The sequence below is a fragment of the Lemur catta genome, chromosome 1 (assembly GCF_020740605.2).
Source record: "Lemur catta isolate mLemCat1 chromosome 1, mLemCat1.pri, whole genome shotgun sequence".
Classification (NCBI taxonomy): Eukaryota; Metazoa; Chordata; class Mammalia; order Primates; family Lemuridae; genus Lemur; species Lemur catta.
In genome coordinates, this window is record NC_059128.1 from 138,385,344 (window position 1) to 138,413,030 (window position 27,687).

General features: G+C 42.4%; 1 protein-coding gene and 1 non-coding gene across 18 annotated transcripts in view; both read left to right on the top strand.

Moving 5' to 3' along the window:
- The window catches only part of PARD3 (par-3 family cell polarity regulator), a 568,085-nt gene that overhangs the window by 64,942 nt on the left and 475,456 nt on the right, over positions 1-27,687 (top strand). For all 17 annotated transcript variants that reach the window (XM_045535668.1, XM_045535678.1, XM_045535705.1 and 14 more), the window contains exon 2: positions 26,730-26,831. In XM_045535668.1, the coding sequence (XP_045391624.1) occupies positions 26,730-26,831 (102 nt within the window). The remainder of the gene's footprint in view (positions 1-26,729; positions 26,832-27,687) is intronic.
- On the top strand, positions 5,197-5,300 carry LOC123630925. The gene has a single exon (XR_006732855.1). It is a non-coding gene; the product is annotated as a small nucleolar RNA U13 (small nucleolar RNA).

Consider the following 27,687-nt stretch of genomic DNA (forward strand, 5'->3'; position numbering starts at 1 on the left):
ATATTCAGTAGATGCTTATACTGATGACTTCATCATTATGTATACACAAATATCTTTATCGTATGGAGACCCTGCCTAAGGAAATTTGTAGCTGTAAAATTCTTAAGTCTGGGGAACAAAGTTGTGCAACTGACAGCAATAGAGCTATGTAACCAGACCAAATTATGGGCTGCTCCCCCCACCTCCCCATTGCTTTTGGGATTAGGTCATTTCCCTTCAATTGAGAGACATTACAATAAGCATACCTGTCCAACTCAATGCTGGATTTATAAAGAATGCCTTGAAAGACTGGTTTACTATGTCATACACGGCATTCTCTTTGAGAGTCCACAAGAGAAGTTTCTTTCTGGTATAGAAATAGTTGGGGCTCTCTTTTTATACCTATGTGCTCATTAAAGGGGACTCCTTCCTCCTCTGGGCTGCTGGAATCCTTCCAGCACCTGTGACCCACATCTGCCCACGGTGCAAGACCTCATGGAGTGCGTTTTGGATACTGCCTTTGGTGTCATCCTCTGTTTTAGCATTTGATTTCTCTACTCCTGATTTATAGGTTATTATTAAAAAATAATCCTTCGTTATGCAGGTTTGTGGTACCGCAGATAGTGAAAGCTTTTCAATCGGAAAACTCATTAATTAATTTAGTTTCCAGATCTAGTTAATTTATCCTGTAAAGAGACAAAAGAAAAATTTTGGATTTTGAGAGAGAAAAAGGGAGAATTGTGGTTGTAGACAGGATGCCTTTGTATCCCAGCTGCTGCTTTTTGATATATTGCTGGACTTCATTTGATAATATGTTGTTAATGATTTTTGCGCCTGTGTCTTTATCTGATTTTGGTATCAGGTTTATGTTGGCCTTTAACAACTATTTTAGGTCTGGATACAGCCTTGAGAAATTATTTTATTGAGCATGTTAAGAAACACACTAAAATTCTTTATGAATTGCTCTTCAGTTCTGATTCAGGCTATACCACCTATTAAAACTCTCCAAAACACATGTTGAAAAAGCCCCTGATTTTGATTGAGGGGGTGGCAGTGGATGTGCTTTTCGTCCATCTTTTCAAATTTAATCTCTCCCTGGGGATGGATGGATTACAGATGAGCACACAAACAGCCAGGAGTGAAGCACCGTGAACTAGCTGGGCTGCTGTCAGATTTCCAGCTCCTCTCTGAGACTGCTTGTTGCATAATAAAGTTAATCTGTGTGTGCAACTTCCTTCGTGTATTTTTAATTAAGTGGAAATTTTTCTGGGCACTTACTTGTCAGGCTAGGTTATTGTAGCAGACTCTTCTATATTAAATCAAATTATACTATTTAAAGATGTGTAGCCTCCATTCTACATATAGAATACTTCAAATTCTCACAACAGCTCTTTTGAGTAGCACTGTATCTTTTAAAAAGCAGGCTGCTTTCAGCATTTTAAGGGTTTGTATTTAGAGTCATGCATGGCTTAAGGACAGGGATTGGTTCTGAGAAATGCATCATTAGGCAGTTTTGTCACTGTGCGAACCTCAGAGTGTACTTGCACAAATCTAGATGGTACAGCCTGTTGCACACCCAGGCTGTATGGCATATGGCTTGTTGCTCCGAGGCTACAAACCTGTACAGCATGTCATTGTACTGAATACTGTAGGCAGTTGGAACACAATGGTAAGTGTTTGTGTATCTACAACATACCTAAACATAGAAAAGGCACAATAAAAATAACGGTATTATAATCTTATGGGACCACTGTCTTTATATCAACCGTCATCGACCAAAATGTCATCGTGCGGCACGTGACTGTATAAGGATGGTTTGGAATCTTGTCTGATGTGAAACCCAGGCAATTACATTCATTATGACAAACTATTTTAAAAATTAATGTACCTCCTGAAAATTTTGGATTTTTTGATTGCTGCTTCTAGGCAGCGAGAAAGGAACAACAGGTACAGAAATGGTTGTATTCTGCTGGATGATAAAATACTTTCACTGGAGCTGGCAGTGACTTCATCTAAATTGGGAACATTTGAATATAGGCAACAGTGTGACATATTAATACTAACTGTAAACTGGTTAGTGTAGCATCAGGATAAATAGAAGTGTATCATTTTCAAGTGGAGAGTACTTTGGGGTATGTATTTACTGGTCTTTTATTAGTCATGTGTTGTGATACATATGAGGATTGGAGAGAAGTTTGCTGCTTTCTTTCTGAAGTGCCACTATGTCACTGCAGTCTGTGGAAGTGTTCAGCATGTGGGACTAGCTGGCTACTAATGTGGCTATTTTTCTAATCTATGAAAATGTCCAGAAATGACACTTAATTTAGTGTCAGAATCTTTTAGACATTTTATTTGCTCTTTAATGCACTGGTTTCCTGAAGTATGTTTGTATGTATTGGAAGCACTATATAATTTTGTTAGATATTCAAGAGCTTAAATTTGAGAGGGTTTTCTAAAAACTGTGTTTAATTACTGAGGAAAATGAAGATCCATTTTACACACTATTAAGCCTCAAAATACCCAGAATCTGGTAAAATAGACTTCATATACCTGGCCTTTGATCCAGAATGCATTGCAAGGGTCTTATGTTGTCTCAGGGTTGACATTGTTTTTGTTTGTTTTGAGACAGGGTCTCACTCTATATCCCTGGCTGGAGCACAGTAGCCTGATCACAACTCACTGCAGCTTTGAGCTCCTAGGCTCAAGTGACCCTCCTGCCTCAGCCTCTCGAGTAGCTGAGACTACAGGTGTGCACCACCATACCTGGCTAACTTCTAAAAGTTTTTGTAGAGATAGGGTCTCACTATGTTGCTCAGGCTGGTCTCAAACTCCTGGGCTCAAGTGACCCTTCCCCTTCAGCCTCCCAAAGTGCTGGGATTACAGGTGTGAGCCACTGTGCTTGGCTGAGGGTTGACATTGTTGAACACTGCTTGTCAGATATCAGGTGCCTTAGAGGACTGTGCCCAATGAATGGTTGTGAGTGAGGATGGAAGGGTTGGTTGGAGCAGGGTGAGTGGATGGGGGTGTCGAATACCTATATCATGCACAGTAGGGAAACCTGCTTTTCATTCTGAAACAGGAGAGCGTTTAACAACAGGGCTGGACGAATTTTATTCCAGCAATGGTGTGTAGGATTGGGAATGGAGAGAGGTAAGACCAGGGACAGAAAGAAAATCTTAAAGGCTTCAAAGTGTCCATAAATCACCATGTATATAAACTTGATTTTTTTTTTTTTGTTTTGGTTGAAAGAAATAAACACAGCAGTCTCTCTCGTTGCTTCAGTTAAATGGACGTTGGCCTCTTTACAAAACACGGGTGGGGTGGTGTTTTGCACTTTCAGGTTCCAGCAGTCTGGAAGGAGACTGACTTGGGGTTCCCGGCAGGCTTCCTCTGCCTGTAGAGAGGTGGTTTGGACAGCATTGCTTTAGTGTCATGTGTCATGGCCAGCCTGAGAAAATGAGAAGCTGCCACAGAAAACATCAGAACATGCAGCTCTTCCCAGGACCCGGGGAGCCCAGGTGGGGCAGGCGCCCACCCTGCTCTGCCCCTTAGCTGTGGTGTGTGCTCTCCGTGGGGCAGGAACCCACCCCATCCCGCACCTCTCGCTGGCTCCCTCGGCCGCCATGAACACATGCACTTAGGACTGTTGGGCCAGTGTATTTAGGCTTCTTAGAATGATGTCACAGCCCAGCGCACCGTGTGCAGTGGGGATGGGTGGTCTGATTTTTGTGGGCTCAGAGGATGGTATGATGTTAAGAGGGGCCCTTACATCTTGTGCTACCCTTTTATTTTGCAGGTGGGGAAATGACCAGAGTGGATAATTGCCTCAGTATACCCGGCTAGTTATTGGCAAAGCAAAGACTAGATGATTCCCAGTCCACAGAGAAGCGAGGAAGGTTGCCAGTAGCCGAGGGCTCTGAGACATCCTGAGGCCGGGGGGAGAAGCCCCTCTTCCGTCTGTGCTCAGGGCGGAGGGACAGTAAAGAGACGGAATGCTGGCCTTTCCTATACACATGAGAGAGAGAGAGAGAGGCTTTTGTTTTAGGAAACCATTGACTCTGTCTGCTCTAAGTATAAAAACAGAGCTGAGAGCTTTAGGAAGCTCTATGGCATCTGTTGATGGCTAGAACACATTTTAGGCAGAAATCCTCACAGTGCTAATTGATTACCTATATGCATCTTTAAAGCTGGAAAGAACTTTAACCAAATTCCAGTCTAAAGAAATGTATACTTAGGTACTGCAGTTAGCTGCTATACAACTTAGAATGTGGGATCTTTTTCTTTTTTAAACCACAAGTGTGTATACACTCAACACAGTTGAATTTGCCCACATCGAGCAAATAATGTTTTAGGTGTACTAGAGAATCTGCCCATTTGCCAAGCAACTTTGGTTATTCAGTTGCAATCCTGGTGTTGGGCTGGGTTACTAATTCAATTGGTTTAGGTTGGGGTGGTGGGTAGCTGGTTAGTAAAGCTCCCCAAGTGTTTCTGATACAGCCAGGATTGAGAAGCATCGTTGATTCCCTCCTTCCCTTTTGAGATGGATTAACACTAGGTATCATTCTCCCCAAAGGGTAGAAATCCTGGCTCGTGATAATGGCAACTCATACTTATTGGGCAGTGAATTAAATGCCTTGAGCTATTTTGACAGCTTTTAAAATTTTTGACTTATTTTACCATTTTAACAACTCTGTGCATTGGGTGCTCTTGTTACTCACTGTTCTCAGATGAGGGAAATTAAGGCAGAGCGAGGTCGAGTGATTTGCTCCAGCTGGGTCCTTCATTGGCAACACCTGTTGGTCGTGCTGAACGAGCTGAGGCTCCGTATTTATTGACAGAGGCTGTGTAGCTCGTGAAGCTGGTTTTAAAAGCTCTGGTGTTTCTGCTGCTTGGGCATTTGCTCCAGAGCTTGTTTTCTTTGTCCCTCGGATTACAGCGTCCGGTAGTCCGTGTGACGTGTAGCACGGTGAGTTGTCTTATCTGTCCCCAGAGCTCTCCCTCACCCAGCCTCCAGCCTTTGGGGTTAAGAGTTAATAGTACAGCATAGCAGTAGAGAGAAAAACAAAAATATCTCATGGTCCATTTTCTAATTCCTGGGCTTGATGAAAACTAGCCAATTTAACATATATATATATATTTATTTATTTTCCATTGTAGTATCTCCTGTGGTTCTATGTGCTATGTTTATTGTGGCCCTAATCAAATTATTTTAAATAAATCCTTTTGTAGTTCATAAGCAGGATGATTGGGTTTTCACGAGCGTGCGTGAGATGTGCCTCCCTCAATGCTTGTTACGAAGTTGGCACATTCCTTGTCTAACATGGAAAAACATTTTAAATATTTTATTGGGATTAGGAAGAGGGTGGCCTACTACATATTACTTAATTTTTTTACTAGGAAGTTTAGAAATTTACAAATGTATGAGCTTAAAAAAACCAACTCATGTAAGAACATTGAAGGGAAATAAACAATAGTGCTGTCTCCACTGTTATAAATGAGTGGGTGCTCCTACAAGCTTTTACAAATGGCCATTATTTGGAAGTTTTTTTTTTTTTTTGAGACAGAGTCTGGCTCTGTTGCCCTGGCTAGAGTGAGTGCCGTGGCGTCAGCCTAGCTCACAGCAACCTCAAACTCCTGGGCTCAAGCGATCCTCCTGCCTCAGCCTCCCGGGCAGCTGGGACTACAGGCATGCGCCACCATGCCTGGCTAATTTTTTTCTGTATATTTTTTAGTTGTCCAGCTAATTTCTTTTCTTTCTTTCTTTCTTTCTTTTTTTTTTTTTTTGAGACAGAGTCTCGCTCTTTTGCCCTGGCTAGAGTGCCGTGGCGTCAGCCTAGCTCACAGCAACCTCAGACTCCTAGGCTCAAACGATCCTTCTGCCTCAGCCTCCCAGGTAGCTGGGACTACAGGCATGTGCCACTATGCCCAGCTAACTTTTTGTATATAATTTTAGTTGTCCAGCTAATTTCTTTATATACATATATATATATACACACACATATATATATATATATATATATATATATATATATATATATATATATATATATTTAGCAGAGACAGGGTCTGGCTCTTGCTTAGGCTGGTCTCGAACTCCTGAGCTTGAAGGATTCTCCTGCCTTAGTCTCCCAGAGGGCTAGGATTACAGGCATGAGCCACCTCGCCCGGCCTTCTATTTTTTTTTTTTTTTTTAAATAGAGACGGGGCTCGCTCTTGTTCAGGTTGGTCTTGAACTCCTGAGCTCGAACTATCTGCCCGCCTCGGCCTCCCAGGTGCCTGGCCTGGAAGGTAATTTTAATTGCATGGAGAAAGCCAAAGATCCCAATGCTTTTTTCCGACCACGTTGCATTGACTTTTTTTTTTTAAACCTTAAGAAGAGTGCTATCTAGAAAAGTATTTTAAACAGTATAGGATACATCTTGTAGCCTCCAGAGATTGTATTTTCTTGTGAACACTTGGGTTTATTTGAATTTCTGATTAAACTGTCCCCATGGTGGATATGAAGGTTCCATTAAGAACGTGTTTTTGGAGCCTGGCGTGGTCGCTCACTGAGCTTGTAATCCTGGGACTTTTGCGTGGCTGAGGTGGGAGGAGTGTTTGAGGCCAGAAGTTTGAGACCAGGCTGGGGAACGTAGCTAGACCCCATCTCTGCAAAAAGTAAACACATTAGCTGGACTCGGTGGCTCGTGCCTATTGTTTCAGCCTGCCTGATAGAGTGAGATGCTGTTTCTATCAAAGGAAAAAGTTTTTGCCTCAATGATGTAAGAACTCCCATTTCCCTCCTAGAGTGAGATGCTGTTTCTATCAAAGGAAAAAGTTTTTGCCTCAATGATGTAAGAACTCCCATTTCCCTCCGTAAGAATAGGAATCTGTATGCTCGTAGAGTGCCCTCTGCTGGCGGCTTTGGGTTTTAATAGAAGTAACAGACATGGGAACTCAAACTTGACACTCAAAGGGGCTCTCAAGCCAGACTCCCAGTCCGCAGTGCCCTCTATTGAGTGATTAACCTGCCTGAGGTCTGTGTAGACAGCCCCTAAAGACGCCACCCCCATCCCTGGTACCTGCTTCCCTGCGGTGTGGTGCAGCACCTTCAATGCCTCCGATCGATACTGGAGCATATTTTAAAACAGTGTGCTAGGATGATGCAAAATGTATGAAGTAGTTGGGTTTTTTTCCCCCTGCCAGCAGAGAACAGCTGTGAAAAATAGGAAGTTCAAGTTTGCTGACATCATAAAGCTGAGATTAATTACCATGATAGGATTGTATGGAATATATTTTGTTTTTTAAAACATGGCTTGGAATAATCAGTAATCCAAGCTGAAAGACGTTTATGATTTTAGCTGAGACACATGTTGACTTTAAAATTTGAGGAGTCAGTTACAGAAATCAAAGGCATTGTGTTCCTTTACAGAAAATAAAAAGCAACCAGAAAAGAAGCATAATGGCTCTGTTAGTGGGGGAAGTGTTTGTGTCTGTCTCAGCTGTCATTCATTGATGACTTTTCTTATACGGTTTCGTTGGATACATATAAATAAAAAATATGTTCCTTCAGAGTGATGTGTTTTTTAAAATTATTTCTTTTAAGGGAAAATTTCAGATACATTACAGTTGTTAAGAGAATAACATACCTCTACGTATCTTTCACCCAACGTCAACAATTAACATTTTTGGCCAATCTTGTTTTTTCTATATCCCTGAACTATTTCCATCCCATCATTTTGAAGCAAATCCCAGACCAGTAAATATTTCATTATGTTCAATATGTGTATCTGGCAGATGGGAATATTAAATTAACATCCTGCCCTCTCTGCCCTCATCCACACTTTGTAAAGATGATTCTGTGGCTTGAAAGATGGTTTTAAACAATGCTTTGTGGTCGAGGCCCTTATACAGGTGTTAGAGCCTAGGACAGAAGACGTGTGGGGCAGGTGTGCACAGGAGGCGTGGGGGCCGGTGTGTCCCACCGTGAAGCCTGAGAGGGAACGACTGTAGGGCGCTGTGCAGACATCAAGCCGAACCCCAACCTGCTGTCACTTGAGAGTAAGTGGCCAGGCTGGTTCTTCAGTCCTCACTTGTCACAACACCTCCGTGGGTGTCTTTTATGTTCGTAGTATACCCTGCTGCCCTGTGCAGAAGCGTTGAGCCAGTTTATTATTAAAACATGGACTAGGTGCACTATAATTTATTTCCTGTGCAGGTGACAACCAGTGGAAACAGCAAGGGTGACAATGACAGCATGGGGATGGGCGAAATCTTCCTTGATGCAGTTTAGACCATATTAAAGCCATTGATTTCCTAGTGTTGCTATATTTACAATTTAATATCTGCTTAATTGACAGTATTGGTATAACCCAGAAATGTTTTTTTCATAGAATGTGGATTAGCAGTGATACTTAACGCTTTATTTATATCTTCCACCAGATAGCTGAGGCTATCAGACTGGATTTCTTCTTTAATTTTATGCTAATTGGTGAAAGCTGGGGCTCTGACAACTGTGAGACGCCCGTTACAGCTGTGCGTGTGATCTGAGATGTGGAATATGGGATGCTTTGGTCCCCAGGTACCCTGTGAGTGGATGGGCCCCCTGGTCACCTAGCACATCACTTGTGGACATCGGACACTCTCTGGGAGTGCTCTCGACCCCCTCCTCAGAGTTTCCCCTTCTGGCTCCACCTGGGAGTGTCACGGTGTTGCCCAGCAGCTGTGCTAGGCTGGACACCAGGGTCGGGTTACCTGCTTGCTGCTCGCTGCCCGGGCACACCCTGTGTGTGCAGTTGAAGCATTCCTGGGGAGTCAGTCTCTGTTGTTGTTCTGCTCACATGGTTTACTTTACAGCCTGTTATTCTCAGTTGTTTGACTCTTTTCAAAGACAGGGTGGAGGGATAGGGAAGAAATAACTTAATTTTGAAGATTAGAATTCTGTTACTTTTAGAATGCAATCTCCTCAGCTCTGCAGTAGATTTCTTTTGGTCGCCCATTGGTCTTGGTGAAGAGTGACGTTGCTTAAGATTTACTAATTGAGTCAGGTTTGCCTCAGTATCATTTACGCAAGCTATTTCAAGGGTGTTTTGAGTATTTAATCACCATTCTCAAGATATTTCTGTTGCTTTTCTGGTATAATGCAGCACAAAGTTCTATGAAATGCCCTCTGATTAGCCTGAAAAGTGTTTACTTCATCTTAATGTTGTGGCTTTTAATTGAGGGTGACAGTCCTTAAAGGGAAATTATTTTGTTTAAATTATGGTGGAGTTAGCTTTACTACATAATTTGGGAACATTTTTATGATATTAGTGGTATATATTCAGGCATATATCTTAATTATAAATACTATTTTAGGTGAGTTGAGAAGAATTTTTGATTCAGTACAAAATGGCATTATTTACAAAGCAAACTTTTAAAAAGTTAAGAAAAACCAAAACCAAAATGTGTTAGTGTACATACATATATGTGTGTGTGTGTGTGTGTGTGTGTGTGTGTGTGTGTGTGTGTGTGTATTTAAAAAAAATAAGAATGTCAGTAAAACAAACTAGGTTTATTTACTCCAGGGAGAAATTGTTTCCTAACATACCTTGTACCATGAACTAAAATTTTGGTGCCAGTCCTGTTCCTTTATCCATCCAGCATAGGGACATGTTTTTGCAGGAATATCAGGTGACTGTGGGATGGGGCCGGGAGGTTTCCCATCAAAACAAACACCCACGTAACCACGTGGACTTTGCCCTGCGAGTTGTTTGGTATCATAGATTTTCAGTGAGAACGGGCTCTAGTATTCACCTATGTGGCTGTGCTAATTTTGTGGTAATTAAATCACACTTTTGATAGTTATTACTCAGCTGTAATATGAGAGTTGAAGGTCTTGAACTTAATTTAGATAAATTCGTAGTCCAAATCTCTAGTTGGCTTCAAAGGTCCTTATGTCTTTCAGGTGGGAAGAAGGGAAAGAGGGCCGTGGATTGAGGTTATATTGGGAACATCTGATTGCTGTGATTGAACAGGTCTGGCTACACGGGCAGGTGGTGGTTTCTCTTGCACTCATAGGAACATGTTTTTGGCTCCAGTTGTCAAACGAGTTTTGTGTTTTCCTTGTCTAGTCTTGTTGACCTGCTATTTATATTAGTCTTTTGATAAACAGAGCTGCTGCAATACACCAAGGGAATGTTTTAAGGAACTAGTAAAACAAATTTGAGGACTGAGAGTTTTATCCAGAAAGGATTTAACTAAAAGGCGGTGGGGGTGGGTGGTGGTGGTAGTGGAGAATGATGCAACTCTATGAGAATAGAATAATCCTTAAAATTTTAGAATTAAAAAAATTTGATTTTGGGGCTTTGGAAATGCTTGCTTTTCCTCTTTTAATCTCAAATTGTGGGTTTACATCTGCTGCTTTTGTTGGTGGCATATTACCTTGTTATATAGGCAATGATGACGTTAAGGTTAGGATTCAAGCACTAGCCACTTCCACACAGATGTAAAAAGGGCTCTGCCCTAGTCTACCCTGAGAAGCGATCTCGCGGAGCTGGCTCAACTCAACGTACCCACATACAGGAGGGGGGAAAGAATGAATAAGGTAAAAACCCAAGTGCTGAAGGCATGCATTGTGTCCTGGCTCTATTCTTAGTGGTTCCAACACACCGTATATGTTTTGACCTTCTCACCTTTGTCCTAAGATTTCCCCTGATGGAGATGAAATAATTCCTCCATGAAGTGTTCTTTCTCTTTAGTGTTCACTGAATTTTTGTAATTCCTCTACTGCTTGGTTGGCACTTCATTTTTATATTTGAGTACTGTGGGTGAACTTTCCATCTACCTATGGCTTGCCTCGCAAAACTGATGTTAAAGTCTTGGAGAACCGGGGGTATTATTACAGACTTGATTGTACCCCCTTTGTTTCAAAATGTAATTACTTTCAGACTGGATAGGCGTGGTTATCTTCTACTTAGGAAAAAAGGCTGCCTGGGGTGTGTTGAATTTTTGCAATACAGCCTCGTGGACTGGTAGAGCAATGTATGAATCTCAGATAATCCAACCCCTTCATTTTTATACAAAAGGCCTCACTTGGGTGCCCATAAAGAGGAAATAAGTTGTGCAGTGTCAGGCCACTTAACCACGTAGAATCATTTTGTTGCCTTTTCTGTGGCTGCTGGTAGGAGGGGGCTTGCACTTGCTAGATGCCCTTGTCACCGAAGGGCAGGTTTCTTGTTGCACATCCCGTGTGCCTTTGCAGCTTCACAAACTGCTTTTGCTCCTGTTTTGTCCCCTCCCCCTGTCTGATAAGTTTATGGTTATGAGTTTTATTGTTGTTTGAGGTAGTCTGACACTTTAATTATTAGTTGTGTAATTATGTTTTGCTTGAGTTCCCATAGAGCTGATTTGTTTCCTTCCGTGCATGACTTTGTCAGATACTTAAGTGTCCTACAGAATATTAATATTCTGACCAGGTGTATTTGTGCCTGCTATATTTTCTGCTTTTGTGCTTTGATTGTGTTGCTTAATTCTTTTTTCCCTAAGACACTATATACCATAATTTCTTAAAATAAATTGAAGGCACAGGTAACTAAATACCAAATATCTCGTAAGGGGAAACTTCATAGGAATAGAGCACTAGCCATGTATTCGAGAGATTATGAATTATACAGAATTAACATATGTAATCACCTTTACATGTATTTCATAAGGTATCTTGGAGGCCTTCTTTAAAAATTCTCCCATTTTAAATGGATGTCTCTATTTGAAACTGACCAGATTGCCCAAGATAAAGTCTTGAGTCATATTAGGGCCTTTCAGAAAAAATCTAACCGGCAACAAATTTTGAAACAAATAGGTTAGTAAAGGAATACAAATTGATCTCTGACTTGAGATAATCAGTAATGGATATCAAGGAGTGTTCTAGGGTGTTGGGGGCTGTGTTTGAGAGTCCCCATGGTTTCACGTACCAGACTACAGATTCTAGGAGGATAGGGACCATTCACTGCTGTAACCCTGCATCTAGGCGGGTGTAGAATAGATGTTCCATAAATACTTGCTGAATGAATGAATACTGTTGCCTGTCAGACTCATCAGGGTGATACATTGTAAAACATGCATATCTTCAAGACATTATTTTAACTGCTTTGAAGAGTTGGGGCATAAAGTATGTCATGAACAGATACATTGAAGCCAGGAATTGAATTTTGAGTAAGATTTCTGCAAGTGAACAAATGGGGATGGATTCCAGGAGGTACAAACAGGTAAGTTTGAGCAACAAGGAGATTGCATGGACTGAATCATTCCTATCTTGTTCTATATGAATATACCCATAAACGCCCTCCATCTGTCTGTGTCACTCTGTCCCTGCTGAAAATCTTTCCTAAACGTCGACGTGTGTTTCTTGCCTACAAAGATGTCTGTGGTGCTAAGGTTCAGGAGCACCCTCTGATCTCTGGCAGATCTTTTGAAGATACCATCGCGGATCCCTCCCTTCGTAGGAGTATCCTGGGCAGAGAGGGGAACCCCACCTCTGGCATCAGCAGCTCTCAGGAGGTATTGGGGACAGGCCCCTCCACCCTCCCGAGTGACTGTGGTCTGAGCTATCCCGCTGTCGGGCGTCCACTGCCTTGGGGCCACACGTGCTGTGATGTGGGGGTGCTGTGGGACTCTGACCTGGACCCCATCCAGCGTGGGGTGTGCTGGCTTCAAGTACAGGGGCCACAAGGTGCAGCTGGGTGACTGTTTGCCCAGGGTTCCCAGTCGGCAGTCAGAGGTAGGTGCAAGTCCTCTGTCAGAGGTCCTTATTTCTTAATAGACTACTCTGCTGTCTTAGTTTAGGAAGGGTTCTTCCAATTCAGCTGTGTTTAGTACGGCCAGGTGTTAGGAGTTAACACACGGTTAAGTAATTTGAGAGAATTTCCTTAAGTAAGAAAAATCAGGAGGTAGTTTCTGGATTAAGTAATGAGACAGTGTTTGTGGGGGAGCTGCTTTGGGGTAAAGTGTTTTGTTTGTTTTAGAATTCAGAGCCATTTAGAATTTACTTGTTTCAGTGAGGTTTTCTTCTCAGGTCAGAAAAATTCCTTTTGGTCTGAGTCAGCTTCTCTTGTTTGAGAGAAGTTAGTAAATGTGAGAGGTTTTTCTTTTGTTAGGTTGGATGAGTAACCTTCAGGATCTGCTAGATTTGGTTGTTTTGGATTATTTCTCTTATAAATGTAAGGGAAACATTCAACATTTTAATTGGCCTTTAAAAACATCACACAATTGTGTTAACCCCTTGTGTGTGCGCTGTGGATCCCAGAGGTCGCAGGGTGGGTCTCTACCTCGAGGTGTCCCTGACTATTTTATGTTTATGGGTTGTTTTTCCTACAGCTTTGAATCCAGCCTTGCCCGAGCATGGAAGGGAATGCATCTTAAATTTTGTTTATCTTTCATAGGTCACATAGTGTGAAGCATGACTTCCTCAGTATTCAGTATTTTTTTCCCCCCTTTCTAAGGGGAGGGGGGGAAGGTCTTGTATCTTGGTTGTTGCTTCAATTTCTCCCTTTCAAATTTGTCCCCTTGGCAAACCTGTCGGACCCTCCTGGAAGAGGCAGTGTGTCCCGAAGTGTGGATTTCCACGTCCCATCGGAGCAGTGTCTGAGCCTAAGCTGCCTTTGCTGCGTCACGTTAGTTATGTGGTGGTGATCTTGGACAAATCAAGTTTCCTAGTCCTTAGCCTCCTCGTCTACAAAGTGGAGCTGGAAGCATTTGCCTTGCAAGACTGATGTGAAAACCATCATGTGGGAAGGGGGTGTTGCACATAAGAAGTGCCCTGTGATCAGGCCCCACGGCTAGCCCCACGTCGAGCGTGGGTGAAGAACAGAGTGAAGAACAGGGATGCTGAGGGTGACAAAGCTTGCAAACAGATTTCGAGTTCAGGAGCAGAAAATCCTGTAGGTCCACATTGACCTTTAAGGACTTAGATTTGGATTATTGCATATCTGTTGGCTGTTTCCTTTCTTGAGTAAAGCCTTCTGTTCCCTGTCCACCAGCTCACCAGGGAACCCGGCGTCCCGCCCCCTGGCACATCTTGCACCTGCCAGGACTAGAGTGGGGCGAACGTGGCAGGCCACGGTGAACCTTTTCCTCCCCCTCCCCCTCCTGGAGCATGAGCAAGTGTATCCAGGCTTGAACTCGCTTCTGCCTGGAACCCAGTCACACTGGGGACTTGCTTCTGAGGGTGAGGACAAAGGTATTCGCGCTGCAATTTGGGCTCCTTTTTGTCCCAAGGGAAAAGTATCTGGATGTTGTCTTTCCCCACATCTCAAATGTGTGGAACGTAGGCTAGAATAACCGCAGGGCATTTCCGGGGCCAGCCCAGCAAGAGCCCAGCGAGGCAGGGTGAACGGGGGCGTTGGTTCTGACATGGCCCGGCATGTCCACGGCGTGTCTTTTGGCAGTTAGGGGAGCACAGGCCTGTGTTTGTTGATTACATTCTCTGGGAAACTGTTATGTAAGTTCTTTGCTTTACCCAATAAGGATATTGTTTTTATTTTTTTCTTCAGTACTCACCATTTATACAACACAGTACTTTGTTCTTTGTTCTATGCTGAAAAAGAAGCAAAAAAAAAAAAAAAAAAAAAAAACCAGAAAAAAAAAAATACCCTGAAGATGGTCCCTGCCTTTGGGGATCTTGTCTAGAGATAAACAAAACACCAGGCATGTACAGGAAATAGGCTATTAAGTGACACATACGTGGTCTGGATACATACTTTAGGGTTGGAGCACATTTCAGAGAGGAGGTGGTTTTTGAACTTGATTTGGAAAGATGATACATGATCTGGGTGGTTGGAAGTGTGGAGATGAAAGCATTCCAGCTGTGTGGAAGAGAATGAACGAAAGCATGAAGATTAATTAATTCACTCGACTGATATTTCTGTCTCAGACACTTTGCCGGGTGTTTGGGGTTTCTTGGTGAACGGAACAACTGAAGATCCAGATACGGTGAGGCAGTGTTGAGACCTGTCACGAGAAACAGGCTTGGGAAGACCTTCGAGTGCTTGGCCCAGGATGTTGGAGTTTTGACCTTGACAATGAGTCACTTCGAGTGACTCATATTACAGGACAGTGACATGATAACAGGGATATTTTGTGAAGATGAATGTAGCAAGGTGTGGGGCAGGCCTGAAGAGATAGGAGTCTAGGATCGGGGAGATGAGTTATTGAGTGCAAGAGGGGAGGGAATGGGAAGTGAAGAAAGGTATTCACTGGTTACTTAAGGTGATATGGCTTTAAAATTGCAAACATATTTATTATGGAAAGTCAGAAAACAGAGGCAGGTACTACCAATTGTGTATAGCAATTCTTGTCTTTTGTCTATGCCTCTAGGTAGCAAACTCTTCAAACTAAGGGTGAGATGATCCCTTGGTATTCTGTGAACATTTTGAATTGCTGTATCTTGTTTCCTTGATTGTACTCAGCCTATTTCTTATTGTTTTGTATATACCTGGTTTCTTATTATGTATTAAAACATCTGATTCAGTACATCTTAACCATATATCTGTCTCCACATTTTTCATTATTGGCTCAATGAGTATGCTCAGTTATAAGTATTTTGAAGCATGGTGCCAAATTTCACCTCCCTGTCCCCCTCTCTGCCCAAAAATGTGTGACAGTTTAGTACTCAGGAACAGTGTGTGAGAATGCTGGTTTCTTGTATTCTCATGAACCCTGGGTCATTAAATTTGTTTACAATTAATCTGGTTTCCCAATTTGTTATGAAAACCTTAAATAGTAGCTGAGAGAATTGTACACAGTACAGCTGTTGTTGGGTGACCTTTGGTGGGGCTTGGCCGGGGGAGATGGGAAGCTGTGTGATGAGAGAGCCCCGAGGTACATCCCTGTCCCTCTCTGCTTTGGGCTGTGTCTCTGCAGTAGCCGAGTCTCTTCCCGAGTTCCAGCTCCTGCCTCACTGTCCTCCATGGGTCCAGCTTCCGCCAGGCACTGCAGCCCCGGGCTCTGGAGACGCCTCCCTTTGTCCTTTCAGTACCTTCCTGCTCCTGCTGATCTGTGGGGACCCCCACCCCCACTGCCACCCTGGTTTAGAGTCAACTCTGCTCATGAGTCTTTGCAACCAATTCCCTATATTAAATTCCCTCTGTTTGGGATACTTGGGGTGATTTACATTTTTTCTTCATTGCACTCTGAATGTTAGATATTTATTTGTGGGGTGTGTGTATGCATGTGTACAGGTTGAGCATCCCTAATCCAAAAATCTGCAATCCAAAATACTCCAAAATCCAGAACTTTCTGAGTACCCACATGACGCCACAAGTGGAAAATTCCACACGTACTTAATACAAACTTGGTTTGATGCAAAAAAAATTATTGAAAATATTGCGTAAGATTACCTTCAGGCTATGTGTCTAAGGTGTTTATGAAACCTGAATGACTTTTGTATTGAGACTTGGATCCCATCCCCAAGATTTCTCATTGTGTATATGCAGATATTCCAAAGTTGGAAAAAATCAGCAATCCCAAACACTTATGGCCCGAAGCATTTCAAGTAAGGGATACTCAACCTGTATATGTATGTGTGTGTATGTATATATATATACACACATATATATATATGTGCATGTGTACATGTATGTGTGTATATATATTTTAGCTATTTTAAAGTTAGTAGCAGACATCATGGCACTTTATCTCTAAATACTTCAGAAAATATCCCCTAAGAATAAAGATGTTTCGTTAAATATCCATAAAACTGTTAGCACACCTAAGAAAAGTAAGGATAATTTCCTAGTATCATGTGTTATTGATTTCGCTTAAAAACTCCCACTGCAAGATGTCTTTTACAGTGACTTCTTTTTTTAACCCCAGCAAGGATCCAGTCAAAACTCACTCCTTGAATTTGGTTATGTCTCCTTAGTCTCTTTGATCTAGAACAGTCCTCCAGGTTGTTGTAGTAGTTTTGAGACAGGGTCTTGCTCTATTGGCCAGGCTGCAGTGCAGTGGCATCATCACAGTCCACTACACCCTCTGACTCTTGCCCTCCTGCCTCAGCCTCCTGAGTAGCTGGAACTACGGGCACGTGCCACCACACCCCCCTGATTTTTCTATTTTTGGTAGAGATGGGTTCTCGCTCTTGCTCAGGCTGGTCTTGAACTCCTGACTTCAAGCGATCCTCCTGCCTTGGTCTCTCAGAGTGCTAGGATTACAGGTGTGAGCCACTGCACCTGGCCCCATCCAGATTGTTTTTTTAAAGACAGGCTTTTAATATTTCCTCTTGAAAACTTTCTGTTCTACTGACTGAAGAAATGAACTACAGATATACCCTTCACCCAGAGAATCTCACCAATTATTAACATTTTGCTACATTTGCTTTTTTCTATCTATATAAACACATAGACACACATTAGCAATAATACTAATTGTATTATGTGGGGGGAACCATTTGAGACCAAACTACGGATATTATACTTCTAACCCTTAAAAACTTTAGCATTCATTCCCTCAAAACACAAATATTCTTTTACGTGATCATAGTACAATGATCACATTTAGGAAATTCACCAATTGTATGATTCTGTTACCTAATTTGACAAATCTCTTCAGTCGTCCTTTTTAGCAATTTTTTTCCTGTGCAGATGCAGGATGAACTCTTGGATGCATGGCACCATTGCACTTAGATGTCAGATAGAGTGGCTTTTTTTTTTTTTTTTTAAGATCAGTGCAGTTGGGTTATTTAAAAAAGAAAAATTCACATTATGGAATTGCCCGATTGCTTCCTTGTGGTATCATTTTACCTTGGTTCTCTGTCCCCCATGTTTCTTTCCCATAAAGAGTGGTCATGGTCTGATTCAGTTTAGTCAGAGGAGGAAGGTGCTGCCATTAGGTGTGAAGACAACAGGAATTTGGTTTGAGAAGGCAGATAAGGAATAGAAGCTTAATACATTTGAAGTAAAACAGGACTTGATAAAAATATTGTACAGTTGTGAGTTATTCCCAGATGGGTGTTCTTTTATTCGTTGTATAAAAATTTCCTGGCAGGCTTTTAAAACAAGCTCCTTGGGGGATTCAGACGGCTCCCAGGGTGATGTGTGGTGAAAGGTGGATGTTTGAAATGGGAGTGTTGGGAGGACTCTGGTCTATGAGGACGTGGTTTTTTGCAATCCTCTGCCCAGAACATAGAGTTGAAACAGCTCAGAGAGAGACTGTCTGACAGTGAACACTGAGATTCATCTATATGCTTGTCACAGGAAATATGGTAACCGTTTAAAAGAGGTAATAGCTAACATGTGTTTGATTGAAGAACTCTGAGCATTACACCCATGAATTTATGGGCTAACACATACTATGTAGAAGAAACACAGTGTTTCAGCTTCCTCCCCACCCTCCACACCCATTCTGAGTCACTAATTCTCAAACATTAGTATGCATCAGAATCACCTGGAGAGCTTGTTTAAATGCAGATTGCTGGGTCCCACCTCTAGAGATTTTGATGCAGTAGGAACCTGGGTGTACCTAGCATTGGAATTTCGGATGAGTTCTCATGTGATGCTGCTGTTGGTCTGGACTCCACTTGGAGAACCACTGTTTTAAATCACGGATATGAGATTAGAGCATGTAATAAAATATTTAGATGAATGGTCTTTCCAACTTGGTTTTACCAGCACAAACCATTTTATTAAAAGGCATATTTTAGGGACTTTCTGTTTATGCACTATATTAAAACTGGAGCTGTTGCAAAGAGGTTGGGAAGAGGGGCTGTAGAGAGAAGACAGACAAGACAGCAGCCTGATGCTGTAGATTGCAACTCGTCAGTGTTAGTCTGAGAGAGGGCGGACCGAGGTTGGAGTCCTGACTGACAGTATTTATTAATTGTGACCTATTGTGAGCAATTTATGGTCTGTGAGTCTCAGTTCTCTCATCTGAAAATAGGAATTATAAACCCACCCCCATATTAATGCACATGAGTGCATTTAAAAAATTGTAAAACACAGTGCAGATGTAAATGGTGGGTAGGTGTGTCTCATTCATGCTGTGGCTCTGTCCTGTGCCAGCTCTGTGGTTGGGGTCCATTCCCTCAACTTGCATGGAATGGTGGAGGCTTTGAGGGGCGTAGCTGACTCTGTTGAAGTGAAAGTCATGCTGGATTTGGAGGTCAACAGTGGGCTGATATCCCATGTCAGAGCATAATGTGTGACCCTAGGAGATCATGTGCTAGTTCTAATAAAGTAAGATGCCTGACAGTTATTTCCTTGAGGTTGGACCTCACGTTTGATGTCATGCTGCCTTTTTCATTTTTGATTGGCATGATAAATGAAGCCATCCACACTTCAAGGAGGCAGCAGGTTTGTGGTTTGCTTTGTGCGTGTCGTGGTGCTGAGGTGTTGGTGTTGGGTGTGGTTTGGGGCAGAGGAATGTACTGACTATTAAATATCGATCCCTCCTTTATGGTGGTCCAGGGCATTATTTTAATGTTGAATGTCAGCTATGACATCTGACCATATGTGTCTTCTACCTTCATTGAGAAAGCGGCACAAAAATCTGTTTAATGTTTAACAGGATAACTAACAACATTGAAAATGAGTCCTATGTTTCAGATTATATGAAGAGAGAGGCATTTTTTCAGTGGAACTGGTTAAATCCTGAAAAGTCAGAATTGCCTGTATCATGTCTGTCTTAAGTGCCAATGATTTATTTTTTTTAAAAGAGAACTTCAGAATATATTTTAAAAATGTTTTCATTTTGGCTTATATAAAGGTTTACTTACCCAGAGAGTCTAGAATGATGCATAATTCCTGTTGATTGTGCTCTTCTATTGACTTTAAAAAATGTTTCCTATTGGTTATGTTGTTAACAGTGACTTCATTTGTCTTAGCAACAAAGTTATCCTGTGTCTACCTGGATTGATGGATGCTAAACCTTTAAGCTCTGTGCAATGGTTATTATTTAAAGGAATTTTTCAAACTGTTTCCCTTTATTTTTTTTTGTTCAATATTACATGTGTACATAGTCCTCCTAGGGTTGTTATGAAAAAAAAACAAACAGGCTTCTCCTTAAGAGGTTGCCTTTTCCAACTCCACCTAATTCTTCTGATACTTACCTCCATATTTTTGTGTAAGTTGCTCATATTCTTCCTGATTTTTTTTTTTTTTGTCATTTATTGACTTAACACGGAAGGTTTAACTCTATTTCACTGCCCACGCTCTCACTGACAGCCACTTCTTGGATCTCTCACACACAAACACAAACTTTTTATACTGCTTTCCTACAAATGTAGTTATAATTTTGATTAGAAAAATATTTGAGGCTCACCTTATTTTCATTAGTTACAAGTTGCTTATAGCTGAACCACGTATGATACCTTGATCATATTTTCTTTCCTTCATAACTTTTGTGATTTCAGTGGAATGAAAAATGTTTTTTGCCTTGGTTGGTCATCTGTAATTTTATAGCTAATTCAACCCCAGCTCTTCCAGTTGTTAAAGTAGAGTTTTGGTATATTTTGCTCCATTGGGTACACTTTCAACGTCATTGTGAAGACATTGAGTTTGGGGACTGTGGCATTCTTCTGTCTGGGCTGGTGGCTCTGTACACCTGGCTCAGAGCTGACACCCTGGGACCTGGGATCTACCTTCATCATCCTGGGTGCATCTGTGTTATGTGTCCTGTTGTCATATGCTGTGTCATCATTCATGCTTTAGGTCCTTATTCGGTGGGAACATATCTTCCAGTATCATCCAGAGAAAGTTACAGTGAGGGTCATATTTTTGGAGACATTGATTTTCTCAAAATATTATATCTTTTTTCTGCCTTTACACTTGTGGTTGGGTGAGGTGTGGAATTCTAGGATGGGAACTTTTTTGGTAGGAATTTTTTTTTTTTTTTTTTTTTTTTTTTAGACAGTCTTGCTCTGTTGCCCAGGCTAGAGTGAGTGCCGTGGCATCAGCCTAGCTCACAGCAACCTCAAACTCCTGGGCTTAAGCGATCCTCCTGCCTCAGCCTCCCGAGTAGCTGGGACTGCAGGCATGCGCCATCATGCCCGGCTAATTTTTTCTATATATATATTTTAGTTGGCCAGATAATTTCTTTGGTAGGAATTTTTAAGTCACTGGTATGTTATCTAGATTCCAGTGCTGGCTCTTGAGAAGTTGAAACTCATTCTGATTCTTTAATCTCTCCATTGCGATTTGCATTTTATTTTCTGGAAGGGGTTCCCTCTACTCCCCAAATTTTTTTGTCTTCTATGTTCTGAGGGGGCTTGGTTTATGTCTGTTGTCATAAATTTCGTTGAGTTCTCTGTGGTACTTTTTAATGTGGGGAAACACATGTCATTCTGGGGCATTAACATGAAATCATTTTTTGTTTTTTCTGTTACTCAGCAGCTTGACTTACTTGACTGGTCTTATTACCCTTTCTATTTCATCTTCTGCCTTTGCTTTTTTTCCCCCTTTAGTTCTCTGGGGAGATATTTTCAACTCTTTTCAACTCTCCTGTTGAGCTTTTCATTTTCAGTATTTTAATTACCCAAATGCTTTTGAAAAAAATTCTCTTTGTGTTACTTTTTTTCTTCCTTCCCTCACTCCTCATCCTCCCCTGAAACTTTGGATGCACCATCATCTGAACTTGCTTAGGGCATCAGTGATGGGTTTTTAAAGAGCATCTTCTTTTTATAGAGTCTCTGGTTCTTTCAAGTTGTTTACTCTTTGTTTTGGTCTGTCTTCCATCCTTGGCGCTGTCTGTGCCTGGGCAGCTGGCTCTGTCTGACAGGAGGGCTGCTGAGGACAGCTGGAGAGCACTGAGTTCAGGAGAGGGGTGGGTCGTGGCTGGGGCCAGGCCAGATTCCTGGGCCTTTTGTCTTCTGATGGTTAGAGCCCGGGGAATGATCTTCCAGCCTCTTGCCCGGATTGGCGCAAGCCTGGCCCCCAGCATCCTGGGAACAAGTGGAAGCAGAGGCTGCTCTGTATTCAGTAGTGAACGTTCATTTATCTCCTCCCATTTTTAACACAGAGCTTCTGCAGTTGTCCTCAGTCCAGACCTGCTGTCTTATACCCAGGGGAGGGACAGGGACCTGCTGTGTGGAGTCTCCCGGGAAGCTGGGGCTTTAACTGATGCTCAGACAGACTTTCAGCCAAACGTACTCTTTTCCTTCCCACCTTCCTTCCTGTGTTCGGGCACACTTGGTTCTCCCCATTCCCCTGTGGGCTCCACAGGGGAGGTCACATGGCTTCCTGGCTCTCTGCTCAGCCTCCTGGGGGCTCCCTTTGCAGCTCAGCGAAGTGTGTCGCCAGGGGTCACATCTGCTTTCCAGCTTCCAGAAATTGAGTTGCCCTTGTTTCCCTCTGGTCTCTTTGTGGGATTATGCCTGGAAAAATAAAAAACAACAACCCTCCCCCAAATGTATTGTAGTTTCAATGGACTTTGAGGAAAAGAACAGAATAAATGTGTGTCTGTTTGATCTGAGGTTTTTACCTTTCCATTTCTGCCTTTTGGCGGCTTCTTGTGTTCACAGCTTTCTGAATCAACTCTGCCACTCCCCCTGCCTCTCACCCCTTCCCCTACCCCGGTTGCCCCTCTCACCCCTCCCCCTCCCCCTGCTCCGGGTGCTCCTTTTGTGCTCCCCTCCCGTGAATCTGCTCACCTGGTAAGAGCCAATTCTGCTAAATCCTCCCTCAAATCTCTCTGGAGCCCTCCTGATGACAGTCATCCTTCCCTCCTCTGAACTCACAGCACTTCTTGGTCTATTTTTCTTCAGACACGTGGTCTGCCTCTTTTAACTACTTGTTTATGTTTGATCAATTGTAATTTCTGACAGTGGGCAATGATTGTTGCTTTGCCTTCAATAATTAGCACATAGTAAATACTGAATTTTTTTTTTGTCTACATGGATTTTTAGCAATCTTTTTTCTAGTCTTGTGTTTATAAGTGTATTCTCATTTGAAAATTGGACAGGATATTGACCACTGATGTATGCCGTGGTTACTGCAGAAGTAGGATGCTCTTTGCAGTTGCAAGTACTTCCTTTGGAACTTGCATACAATGTGCAGAGGCTGTACATTATTCTGGTCACAACTCGTAGAAGCTCATTAGCTTGTTGCATAAGGTGACGATGCTCTTTATGGAATCTGGGAGATTTCTTGAATTGGGGACAGGAGTCAGTCTATCCTTCAGACTCTGCCTGCACTGTTTTCTCTTAGCGCTCCTGGAATCGAGTGGCCATCAGCATGCCTTGCAGCTTGCATCTTGGGAAGTTACCTGTGCTTACGTTCTGACTTGGTCTCAGAAAATGTTCTCTCCACCCTGTTCCTCCCGAGCTAGGCCAGGCTCTAGCCCATTCTTTATCTGGATAAGCAGCAGCGATTCCCTTGTCGTTTTGTCTCTAGACTACTTGTCTGGGCTTGGACCCATCCCTGGGGGCAGCGTTTCCTGACCGGGACATTTGCTTCTTGATAGTCTACTTGATGGCTGAATGTGGCTCCTCACGTGTTGCTCATGTATGATGGACTTCTGGTTGTCATAATGTAAAATTATTGTTAGGGTTTAAATCTTTGGTTATTTTAAGTGGACATATCCTAATTGAGAAATATTTTTTCTTAAGATTGAATATTGTGTCATGTTTGTTTTTGTAACCCAGTGACTGGTATAATTATCGTAAAATTAGTGTTGATTAGTAGTGTAAAAAGTGGCTTGTCACAACTTACATTTCTAAGTTTCGACAGACAGGACAGCAATGAATTTTTTTATTATTCCAAACTTTTGAATGCAAATAGCCACAAAGTAGAATCGAGTGTGTTCCAGCTTTTCCCCTGTTGCATACTTGACTATTCCCTTGAAAACACAGCAGGCCCCTCTGTTTATTGAAAGAGAATATTGTTGATGAAAGTTGCCAGTCAAAATCTCCCAAGAGACCATTGTTCCAAGGAGTTGTATGTCTCAGTGGCAGAAATATCCTTCCTGGTTTTTATACTCTTGTGGGAGGAGGTCATTCTTAGATGCCCTGCTCATACTTGATTTTTTACAATGTGGCATGCTTTTGTTGGGATTCCTGGTGATCTCCTCAACTCCCTCTCTTTGAAGAGTCATTTCCATTCAGCACAGTTTTGTGGAGAAGGCAGCCTGATGTTGACCTTGGTGGGATGTTGTCATGGCTGCTCGGCATAGCTGAGTGTTGAGTCAGGACCCCTCTGGAGGGCGGGAGTCAACAACTGAGTCTCAGAATTAGAAAAGCCTTGATCAGTTAGTTGGAGGATTAAAAGCCAAGTTTATAGAGTATTCCAAAGAGGTGGGCAGTGATCCACTGGTATCAAATTCTGCTGACAGAGTAAGATGAGGTTGCAGAACAGACTTCCTTTTGCATTGGGCAACGTGGAGGCTGTTGGTGATGTGATGAATGGTTTTGAGAGTGTGTCGGGGGAGGAAGCCTGGTTAGAATTGGTTATGGGAAGAGACAGACCTGAAACAACAAGTTACAGAAAATTCTTTAAAGAATGTTGCTGTGAAGAGGATCAGAGAATTGTTACAGTAACTGGAAGCTAAAGTAGGGTCTACAAAAGGTCTTGTACTGCATATGTAAAAATAAAGCATTAACGATCTTCAAGGCTAAGCTTGACTCCCGACTACTGTTTTCCATACTATTATGGTTTTTAGGAACATTAACGGTGGGCTGGAGATAGACTTCTTTTCTGCCCTGTGGGTGTGATGGTCAGGATGAGCCCTTGGAGAAGAAGATGCCGGAGAAGTCCCGATGGGTGGACAGGGTTGGTGGAAGGAGAAGTTAGGACCCAGGCATTGGGGGCACTGGGCTCGAGCTCAGGGGTCCAGCCTTACAGGACTTAATACAAGAAGTGAAAGATGAAGTTCTGGGTAAAAGGCTAGAATGTAGCGACTTCTGGAGGATGAAGTTCTGAAGTTGAGAGAGTCTTGAGGTGGAGATTTATTTTGAAGGGGGTGACCCCAAATGTTATAAAGGCTGCAGGTTGTGATCTCATCTGGAGAGTGAAGAGGATTAGGAAGCTTAAAGAACAGTTTTTGTGAAACACATCTTGGGGATCAGTCTGTGTGTGTGTGTGTGTATGTATGGAAGTATTTTAGAAATGAAAGTTGATACTTAGTACCTGAGGCCACCCTAGAGCTTGCTTGGTAGGAAGGGGAGGACAGGATGAGGCTGCTGTTAGTGGCCAGGGACTGATGGCCAGGGGACACCTTTCCGTTATGCATCCCCAGGGAATTTGTTATTGCCAAGTTCCGTTGGAGAGTTAATACCGTTTGGTAAGGAAGACTAGGAACTTGGGAATATAGTTTGTTTTGGGACTTTGTTCTTTGGTGGCTCAACAAATCTGGAAGTGACAAATTCTGGAGTGTTCATGGGTGGCAGGTTCCCTGGAGGACATTATAATCGGGGATTTCATGTGCAATCAGGTGTCCCACAAAGGAAGAGGATGCCAAGATGTGTGTGTGTGTGTGTTTTGCAAACTGACTCTTGGTGTTCTGGATGAACAATTCCTTTTATAGAGGTCCATGTAGTTGAGGGTGCAGAGTAACTGTAAGTTATTTGCATAGTAGTTTTTATGGTAAGGTTTAAGAACTCTGAGGATTAATGTTTGAGCTGATGTCACATTTTAACCAGCACAGCCAAGGTAAGAACTGTGTTCCGTTTTAGTGGCTCCTAGGCATGCCTTTGTTAGAGATTCACTTGGGGGGGGCGGGCGCTGCTTAAGAATGTGGATTCTCACCGCCCCCTGCCCCCCTGCCAGGGTCTCAGTCCATAGGTTTGGGTAAGATCCAGGAATCTGTATTTTAACTACTACTAATCTTTTGCCTCTGTCTTCCTGGCTTTGCTTCAAGAAAGAACTGTATCAAACATCATTTTTTAGATTGGAAAAATCTAAAGAGAATGTTAACTTGAACTTCTGGATATAGCAGTTTGGTGTTGCAGAGAAATGTGGTAGCTAGTGGCAAAACGTATGCATTGGTATGTTTTCACTGGAGTATGTGAGAATGCTGGTAGAAGTTCAAAAGCAAACAACTATGTTCCCTCGTCAAATAATTTGAAAACAGGGTTTTAACGATTTTTTTTCATGTATACCATATAGAAGTGTATACAATTGAAGATGATGTCCTTTTTCTCCCTTCTGCCCAATTCCACTTCTGCAAGAACCACTGCAAATTTTGGTGTGTTTTTAGACATTTGAATACGTATATATACAGGTGTGTGCGATTTTGCCTTTATAAAAAGAGGCTCAAACCACACAGCTGTTCTGAGCCTGCTTGGTCCACTCATGGTCTTGTCAACATCCTTCTGTGTCAGTATCTTGACTTCTTCGTCCCTAAGGAGCACTTAGGGCCACTGGGGTGTGCAACCCACTTTTTGCAGATAAGCAAAAATACGAGTTTTTCACATATATAATATATGCTTTTATTGGGATATTTTTGTAGGTTGCATTGAGGGGATTAATGCATATTTCGTATATTGGACAATGGAAAACCTAATATACTTTAGAGAAATCAATATTTCCTCTGCACCAAGTCTTGCTGGTTTCTGCAATTCCTATCATAACAGTGTATCAGCATCTGAGCCAAAGGGAAGAGTCTGCATGAGTCACTCAATCATAAAAGAAAAGGAAAATGGACTCAATAATACCAAATCTAAGCAGCTACCCGAATTTTAAATCCATTGCGGTATTGCTGATATGGTCGATTCCTTTTTATGGGCAGGAAGTTAGCACGGTTTAAATTGTCAAATTACTTTTCGGTGGTAGCTGACTCACTGTGTTCAATATTTCTGTTCTTTCGTGTAGGATCCAAACTACTGGATACAGGTGCATCGCTTGGAGCATGGCGATGGAGGAATCCTGGACCTAGATGACATTCTCTGTGATGTAGCAGATGATAAAGACAGAGTGAGTTCACGCCCAGGGGAAGCTGCTCTGAACGCATTTTTCTGGGACTGGGGAGCGGGGAGGTGGGTAGGTAGGAGTCCTTTCATTTCTGTTTTAGACACACACTGTAAGGAACATTTGGGCCACTCACTTTAGTGTGTTTTGTTTTATAGTAAGTATCATGAATCTTCACTACCCTGAATGTCAGGGTATAATGATTTCCTTGATACCTAGGACTTCAGTTTTGGAATTTTTAAATTGGAACTTTTTAAATGGTAATATCACAAAAAGGTTTCTGTGTCCCTTGTTCCCGTATTTTAACCAAACGAAACCTCTTTCTTGACAACTGGGGCCCATCTGTGTGATCATTGTGTTGTACGATACATGAGGTCCCTGAGTTGGGTCCCAGCTTTGGCCCAGAGATTATCCATCACCCCTTGCTACGGAATGAGCCATTGTGTCCCAGGCATCCTCCCTTGTGCACCTAGCTTACAGAAAGCATCTCTTTCTCCATCGTTGCTCCGGGTGTGCTTTTACGTGGTAACACCATCTTCAGCGTAGTCTGTGATTTTTGGCATCGTACACATGGCCACCTACTGCACCCCCCTTTTTAATGTACCCTTGGAAGGAATTGGGGGGGACTCTAAACATCTTAAGAATAAGTGACAGGATGCTTGACTCTGCATGCAGAAGTTGTCACATTGTTTACTGTGGTGACAGGAGGAGCCTTGAGCAAGCTCATAGAGCCATGTGGTCACACCTTTTGTGTTTGGCTCATGAGGAATCGCAGAAGGGCTCAGAGCCACATGCACCATTGCACTGTCTCAGCTGCGTGGAGGCAACTGCCTGGTAGAGCGACTTCTTCATAACACTCCCC